Source organism: Theobroma umbraticum, unplaced genomic scaffold, assembly GCF_002168275.2.
Source record: "Theobroma umbraticum cultivar Fairchild unplaced genomic scaffold, ASM216827v3 scaffold_30.0, whole genome shotgun sequence".
NCBI classification, from domain to species: Eukaryota; Viridiplantae; Streptophyta; class Magnoliopsida; order Malvales; family Malvaceae; genus Theobroma; species Theobroma umbraticum.
The window spans coordinates 12,182,158-12,191,551 of NW_018397254.1; the positions used below are offsets into that span (position 1 = coordinate 12,182,158).

General features: G+C 35.5%; 1 protein-coding gene across 1 annotated transcript; it reads right to left on the minus strand.

Annotated features, from left to right (window-relative positions):
• Positions 1-3,783: 3,783 nt before the first annotated feature.
• On the minus strand, positions 3,784-7,663 carry GLK2 (GOLDEN2-like 2). Its single transcript, XM_021424100.2, has 6 exons — positions 6,671-7,663; positions 6,189-6,329; positions 5,226-5,564; positions 4,999-5,055; positions 4,737-4,856; positions 3,784-4,252 (listed from the first exon to the last, which is right to left on the minus strand). The coding sequence occupies exons 1-6, from the start codon at positions 7,133-7,135 to the stop codon at positions 4,103-4,105; spliced, it is 1,272 nt and encodes a 423-aa protein (XP_021279775.1). The 5' UTR covers positions 7,136-7,663; the 3' UTR covers positions 3,784-4,102.
• Positions 7,664-9,394: the final 1,731 nt, after the last annotated feature.

A 9,394-nucleotide genomic window follows, 5' to 3' on the forward strand; every position in this document is an offset into this window, starting at 1 on the left:
GTAGCTACGGATGGGGAACAATGATTCAAATATTGTTTCTAGGCATTCGGGTCATGTATCCAGGGGTTTAATGTTGTAATGCAACCTGTAGTTATTATCGATGCCACATATCTGAAATGCAAATTGAAGGGTATTCTGTTTGTTGAGGTATGCAAAGATACGAATGTGTAGATATATCCAGTTGCATTTGCCATTAGCCACGTGGACGACAAAGAATCTTCGTCGTTATTTCTTAACTAATTGCGTTGTACGATTGGTTGTCTTGAAAATGCAATGTTCATTTCTGATCAACATCTTGGCATTAAAAATGCAGTTGAGAAAATGTACAAGGATGCACATCATGGTCTATGCAATTACCATTTAGGGAAAAAACGTTAAAAATATGTTCAAGCGCGAAGAAGTTGCCAAGATTTTCACCTTGGCCACCAACTGCTATAAGCTCATCGATTTTAACAGACATATGAATCAGTTGAAATAGCTTTGCAAACTTGTTTATGATCACCTTATGAGATCAGGCCCTAAGAGATGGGTATGTGCATGGTCACCAATAAGGTGATACAAGCTAATGACATCCAACATTGTGGAGTGTATTAACTCTTTCTTGAGGCATGCAAAAAAAATGCTAATAACCGTCTTGATCGAGTGCATAAGAGGCATGTTCCAATGTTGGTTCCATGACCAACACAATGAGGCATTGAATTTGACCATGTCTCTCAACCCTTGGGCTACCAATCTATTTAACACACGGTTCAATAGCGCATGTCATTTTTCCATACAACCAATCGATCGGGTGGAGTTTCAAGTTAAAGGCAAGACTACGAACACAATCGCCAACCTATCCACTAAGATGTGTTTGTGCGGTGAGTTCTAGACCGATTTACTCCCCTGCATGCATGCCATTAAATCGTTGTAATGCCTTATCATGCAGTTATGACATCGCGTAATTTCATACAAAAATAATTACGCAATGCCTTATCAATAATTCATGCAATTACTACCATTAAATCATGTAATGATCTATAAACAAGTCATGTAATGCTAAGAACAACTAATCAAATCATGCCCACACTAAATGATGCCATGCTTGAACAATATTCACGTAATGACCTATTAACAAGTCACACAATGTTAAACCCTAATGCAATCACGCACAACATAAGTGACGTTATGCCTAAATCTAGTCATGTTATCATGCAATGACCTATCAATCAGTCACGTAATGACTTATCAACCAATCACACAATGTTAAACCCTAATGCAATCATGTAGACCTTAACCCCATGCCTAAATCCAGTCATGTTGTCATGCAATGACTTATGAACCAATCATGAAAAGACCTATCAACCAGTCATGCATTGTTAAATCCTAATGCAATCACGCATAGCATAAGAGACGCTATACCTAAATCCAGTCATGCTGTCACGCAATGACTTGTCAATTAGTTACGCAATAACCGATCAACCAGTCACGTAATGTTAAACCCTAATGCAATCACGCACACCTTAACCTCATGCCTAAATCCAGTCATGCTGTCATACAATGGCCTATGAACCAATCATCCGAAGACCTATCAACCAGTCATGCAATGTTAAACCCTAATGCAATCATGCACACTCTAACCCTAAGCCAAAATCCAATCATGCTGTCATGCAATGACTTATCAATCAGTTACGCAATATCAATCAGTCATGCAATGTTAAACCTTAATGCAATCACATACATCTTAAGTGACCTTATGCCAAAATCCAATCATCCATAAGGTGACAATCACGTAAGCAAGCCCTCAGTCACGCAATATCTAAACCCTAAATCCAATTTCTTTCAAAGAGTCATAATGCATACAAATCAACCAATCACACATGCCCGGTCACCTTTCAACCCCAACAACACCAACAATACCACCTTCATGTTTATATTCAACAATTTCAAACAATAAAAATATCAATATGAACAAGCAATATGCATAAGTTTATGCTCAAAAACCATAAATGAAAAGCATGAAGAACAACAATAGTCCTAAAAACATTTCTTCACATGGTTCAAAATAAAATAAAAATATATTATACCTTTCTTCGCGTAATGTGAACTTCTTCTCATTGCTCAATATGTGAACTACCTTCATGTGAATAATAACCACTCCAAAACGCTTTTACCACTGCAAAAAATGCTCGAAAGTTGAACTAGCGAGGGATGCTTTTGACAGAAATATTTTTGAGGAGATGTACAGTCTGTCGATAAGAACTAAGGAGTTACACATCTTGTAAACATGCTTGACCTATTAATAGGTTTCGGGTTGAGGCTTAGAGTTAAACAAATGGGTAGGTTTCATTAAAGATAATTTTGTTCAAATTTTAATTCTTCTGGCTAAAAACAGTTAAAATTAGAAGAAATTTATTGTCAGAAACACCTTATGCATGAAACCCATTTAAAAAAAAAAAACACTCATTAAGTTCTGTGTTGTTCACTAATGTTTAGTCTAAATTGATGAATATCAGACCATATATATAAAATCATATTATATAGAAAAGGTAAAAACCTCACTAAATGCATCAAATTGATACATCAATTTTGTCTTGTTTTATCATTAATGCATCGAATCTTTGCATATAGCTACATATGTAAGGAACATCCACACGTCTTAAATGTTAAATACATAGAAATGATAGATAAATAAAGAGAGAGAAAGAGAAAAGAAATGTGATGTGATGTATATAGGAAAACGAATATTTAAAAGAAAATACAATAAAGTACGCTTTTATTAAGTATCTTCACTCATTAGCAAAAATTGGTAAATACAAAGTCAACATGATTATAAGCTTTAATGTCTAATCTTGAAATGTTGAATGTTTAACAAGTCTCTTAAAAAGTTCATGGCAACTAATTTAAATTCTCATTTTTATAGGATAAACTTCACCTATAATTCTTGTGATTTTAACTTTTCTTATGACACTTTGTAATTTTTTCCCTAATTAATTAGAATCTTATGAAAATGGTTTTTTCTAATTAACACATTGTGGATAATTTCTGTTCTCACAAAAGGTTGAACTGTTAATTTTAACTAATAAAATTATCAAAATATTTGTAATTCAAAGTTAGTCCATTTGTTCACAGTTAAAAATATTTTTATGATTTTATGTAGTAAAATTAACAACCCAATTTACCCTAAAAGTAATCTCTAAAAAATTTATATATAAAAATAGCTTCACATTCAAGAGAGTTGGAGGGATGTCTACTAATCAAGTATCCTTTCAAAAAAGACGACCAGTACGACTAATTGAGATAAAGGCATGTGCTTATGCAGTAAAGCTAATTAAGTTGATGTTACATTAGTGGCTAGAAATTAATTTAGAATGCTCCCAACAATCTTGGTGACAATATCTTCCTATACAAATTTAATTTGCAAGTGTTTCTTTCCACTTCAATAGCAAAACAATGATTAGAAGGAAACCATGCAATGCCTATGAATAGGTTTTCTATGGTTCATGAAAAGCCATGTAATGTGTCACGGTTCTCGCGTAGACGTGAATCTTACATCGTCAAGATAATACTTTCAGCGTGTAAAGTTATAAAGTCCCACATCGCATAGACGTGAATCTCACATTCATTATGTACTAGACTGATACTAGACATATAAGGGTTCACATTCCTTTAACCTATGAAATCTCTTTTATGAGACAAAATTGTGAGACTAGTGAGCCAAAGCAAACAATATCTCATAGAGATTGGTGTAGACCGTGACACAATAGCTATGTTCTACTTAAGCTTCATACTATTGAGGTCTCTTGATAATAAGTTGCTTATTATAATCTCATTCGTACAACCATTACAAAATTGGCTTTATTATCAGACATGGATCGGCAAGAGTAATAAATAAAGCTGTCCTTGCAAGGGAACAAGAACAACCAAGTTCTACCAAAGATTGACAACAAAATTAAAAAAAAAAAAAAGAGAGTGGAAAAAATCTCGGAAGATTAGATTTCTACATGAACCATTAGATTCCTAACGTGGGTAATATCGTCGAATTAAGGGGTTTCCACAGTCTTGAAATCGCCATTACGGACAGCCACGCCTTCGGAGGGATGTTTCTAATTAGGATCGGAGATCAAGCACAAGAGGGTGGTACTTTCGGGACTCCTTGGCGTTGCAACTCTCCCAAAACACCATCGGTAGATGGCGGCTTCAGTCCAAGAGGAAGTGGCAGCCATGGTTTTGATAAAACGTCTTCTATAGCTGCATCTATGCTCTCTTTCGACTGTTTCACACCACATTATATAACATTATTATCACCATTAAGTTAATTTTATCAAAGGATTTACCACTACTCATATTATTATAAACTGATCTAACCAAAACAAAATAAACATGCATGTTTGTATAGATAAGAAAGTTGCCACTCAATTTACAGCTAATCAGTATGCATAAACAATTTCTGCTAGCTTTCCTTTTTTGCTTAGCTTCTGCTACCTATTTCTATAGGTTACTTTCATAAAATAATTAAAAGAATATTTGAACTTATATGAATTAAGAAAAATCAAGATTTGCTTTATTTTTGTTCAACTAAGAACTAAAATTTTAGTAACGTAACTGGAACCAATCAGCAATAATAAAAAAGAAATTGCTTTCCAAAAAAATTATAAAAAAAGAAATTGTTGTAAAATATTTAATTTGTTCGTACTAGTACTTATTTTCTTCATAAAAACGGAGGTGTACTTGAAAGCAAAGTGGAACCTACTTACCGGGTGGAAGTCAATGAGCGGGTGGGGACCTGATTGTCCGGCCGGGACGCCAATGCCGGGGTCTGCTTTGTACATGGGGTGATGGGGAGGAATGCCAGGGACCGGTGGTGCAGCAAATCTCTGCATGGAAAGAATCATATCCACTAAGATCAAAAAGCTCCATATAATCTCATGATGCCAGCATAACATTTACATGAATCTAAATACAGTCGAGATACAAACAAGACATAAGCCTCCAAAAGAGTAGAGAGTAATTGGTTACCGTTGGTGCCAGCGCCTGTGGAAAGCAAGGTGTTCCTGGGGTTAGTCCATTTGGTACCTGCAATAAGAGAAGGAAAATGCCACTTTTAGCAGGAATCAGGATAGGTAGAAAGAAATTAATTAAGGAGCTCATTAAATTTTTATGTAGCATGTGTACTCTTATTGATGTATGTTTTAGTAAGATCTCCATTTTGAGGTGCAATGGGGAACAGGGAGACGCGGGCTTACACGTTGGTGGTGATGGTGCCAATACGAGGGGTCTGCTGGTGGAGGAGGATGAGTACCCCAAGTAGGCGGGGCCGGGGATGGTATATGGGCTAGATGTTTAGGCCATAAGTGCATTAGGGATTGATCCACGGTGGGATGACCCCATACATGCAAAGGCCTAAAGTGGTGGTGGTGCATGGGTGACATAGGCGGAAAACCCATAGTAGGTGCAAGCCAAGGATTCATGTCTCTCTTGCCTCCTCCAGCCGGGGTGGCAGCCCCGTACATTTGCCTCCTGTGAGTCCAGCTTGCCGCTTCCGCCTCACGAGCTAGCAAATGCTTCCGATGAGATCTATATTTCTGCACAACAAACCATAGTCATGCATCTTCAGACCACTTTCCCTCCGTTTGTCATAAATTCATTTACCAAGAAAATATATGATAAAAAAAATTCATTTGAAGTTTCAATTTAATTTCTAAGTTATTGTCCAAGTTATAAAAATTTGAGATTCTAGATTTTGTATAATAAATAAATCCTTATTTACTTACAATATCTGCTCATAGAATTAAAATTTTGTTCTTCTCAACATATGCACGCCTACAAACATGTTTTCCTCTTTGAAAGTTTTGCATTAATAATCCTTCCAACAGTATTACATGTTAAATTTATAATCAATGAAATGCATATCGAAACAGATTATGCAGAAAATTAAACAAAAAATATTTATTCATATCCTTCTGTGAGCAGATCGGAAAAAATCAAAGTTGTTTTTTTTTTTGCTTGATGAAATTACTTTAGAAGCATCGGTCCGACGACTTTTCTCTCTTATCAAGAAAACTCTTTTGCAACAAAGTTAATTAAAAGAAAAACGGAGAGAAATAGATGTGGCAGCTTCAACAGTCTGTAACTGTAAGCGTAGATAATACTAAAAGGGCCAAGAAGTAAGGGAAATGAGGCATATTAGAAGTGAAATGGTTATGTACTTGAAGGTGGCTGGCAATGTTATGGCGAGTGAGACAATCGATTCCCATAAGCTCTAATATTCTTGAAGGCACCGCCTTATCTACCCCGAGCTGCTCCACTGCTTGCACGAACCTCCTGTGCAGCTCTGGCGTCCAATCCACCTTCACACAATTCAAGAAACCCACTACTTCAATACCCCATTATATTCCAAGTTTGAATAAATCCGCGAGACAAAATAACCCAAAAACTTATCCTATCTAGATCTCATGGAAAAAAAGGAAAAAAAAAACAATTAGCTTTTCAAAGGGCTTCTCTCTCATGGATAATTCACATACTCCCATCCTTCCCGTGATATCTTTGTGCTCCTGGAAGTCTGTGAATGGTCCATAATTGATGAGAAGGAGAGAGAGAGAGAGAGAGACTTGTGCAGTTGGTATTAAAAAAAAAAAACCTTAGTAATAACGAAAACCTAATTAGTATCTAGTTTAAATTTTGTAATTACCTTCACTTTTCGCTTCCCTTGATTGTTATTCTTCGCTTGTACTGATGATTTTCTTCCCTTATTAGCATCTTTGGTAGGTGTTTTAACAGCTGTAGGTTCCTCTCTTTTGCTAACAATCTCCTCGCCTTTGCTTGAGCTCGAGCCTAACCCTGAACCTGAACCCGAAACCTTATCTTCCTCCTCTTTCCTTTGATTATTATCCTCATCAGTTTTCTCTGTTGATGTGTTCATCTCTGATCCCTCACTTCCATTGGCGGGTAAGTCAGCGAGAATTTCTGGGTCCATCTCCAAGTCGGGCAACGTATCACCCTCGTTGATGCTAACAAAAAGATCGTCAAAATCGATACTCTCAAGTAAATTCCCATCAGCGAAGTCAGGGAACTCTTCCGAGCTAATAGTGAAGCTCTCCATCTCTCCTTCGTTCTCATCGTTAGTTGTGTTCCTTAAAGGTGACACAGCTAGCATCAATTCAATCACTTTTTTCCCCCTCAAAGATTAACGAAACTGCAAAGAATTAAAACCAAATTGAAAAAAGTGCGTACGCTCTCTCTCTCTCTCTCTCTCTCTCTATATATATATATATATATATATATTTATATATCCTCTATGCAGATATATACTATAGCATGAAAATTGAAACAGGCTAAGTTTGCTCAAAAAGTGTTGGTAGAAAATGGGATTTTTTTGTGTTAATGTGGAATTTTTTTTCCGGTGACTTAAACGGAGAAGGAGAGAAGGGGACACTCGATGTGTAATGAGCTGGTGGGGGTTTGTCGTCGCTGTTTGTTTAGAGTGAGAGTGGACTGTGGAAAGGTTGGATCTAGACCACAACTTGGGTTGAGATCTCTGGGATTTGTTTGTTTTTATGTTATTGTTTTGTATGGACTTGCTAGACAAATTTCTTTTCTTTTTTATTTTTGCTGTGTTTCTTTAAATTTGTGGATGGCCTTTTTCGTTATCAAAGGTTCTTGCAAAAATTTGAAACGCGTGCTCTTAAGCTGTTATTTAAATTCATTTATAAGAGAAGAGAGAAAGAGAGAGTAAAGGGGGAAATTGATGTAACAGTGGAATTAGATTGAGATATATCAGCCCATGTACATCTGTTGCCCAGTGAAAAATTGAAAAAGAAAGTGATGGCCGATGGGGTTCATCACTCATGTGGGTGAACCAATTGATGACTTTTTTCATTTGTTCAAAAGGCAGATTTAGTATATATATAAAGTTTGAATAGTCATCAATCAAGCAGTTATATTGCTGAGAGGTATAGGTACTTGTTGTGAAGTAGAGGCCATTTTCTTCTTTTTGTTTTCTTCATTTTTCACTCAAATAGATTGAATAGAAGAATTTTTCACATCTCTTTCTGGCATTTGCCTTCCTTATGTCTCACACTTATTAGGTACATAATTACCGGGACCAATTTCGATCAAGGTAACTGTGAAAAAGGTCATGCAATTCAAACCACAAAGTTAGATATATGATTCTCAATATAAATTTGATCAGGGTAACCTGTAATGCTATTCAAACCACAAAGTATGTTTGATTCTCTTCCATTTTTCTTTTATTAATAATTTACTTAAAAGATTAGATTTGATAGTTGTTACTGTCAAAATTATGAACGATGTAATTTCTATGTGATTTTCATGTGAGAGATAAATTTTTTGTGAGGGTTTTGTGGAGTTGTAGGGTTGTGAGGAAGAGTGGGGAAACACCACACCATGTTATATATATGGGATAAAGGATATTTCATGAGTTTAAACACTAGAGAGTATGGAATTTGATTTGTTTCGGACTTGGATATAGAGTTTATTTTTGGATGTTTGTACACTTTGAAAACTCCATGTTTATGGAGTATTTTTCTCTTTCGTTCCTGGGTGTAGGCAATGCAAGTGAACCATGTTAAGTATTATTTCTTTTGTGTGATTTATTTTTGCGTTGATTTTGATGTGGAATATGTTTTTACCTGAAAATCTCGATAAATTAATACTAAAGCTATGATTGGAGAATTATCATGATGCTATCATGAATCATGAGTTGTGATTCCAAAATTATGGTTTAGGGAATTTGTTGTTGCGGATTGTGTTCGTGATGAGACCGAAGACATAACGTTGGGGATTTGCTACAATAAGGTGTTAGCAGCTAGTAGAGTAATACTTGATTAATTCAATGGTACTCCAAGTCTCCAACGAATTTCTAGATCTAAGTGAGAATTGGTGTTGTTGGAAGATTTAAAGGCAGCGGCTGCAAATTTTCGATTAAAGAAATGAAACATACTGAATGCTTTAGAGAATTTCTCATTCCTCTAGAGGTATTGACACTTTTCTTATTATATTATATTCGTACTCATGGTCCAGACCTGCTTTTATGGGTGTTGGACTCTTGGTTTGTAATTGACTCTCATCAACAAAATCGATCAAAAAAAAAAAAAGGTAATAGGACTCCATAAATATAGAGTGAGTTTTAACTTTTAGAATTGTGAGAAAGATATAATCTTAACGTGAGAGATGAATTTTCTATGAAGTTTCACACAATGTAAGGATATGAAGAATGAGAAAGCATCGGGTTACATGAGATAGATGATATTTCATAAGTTTAAAGATTAAAGAGTATGAAAATTGAGTTTGTTTCAAAACTTGGATTCAATGTTTGTTTTGTATTATTTCAAATCTTCAACATTATAGTTTTCTCTTTCGTTTCTAGATATAAATAAGAGAACTAAGCCACTCT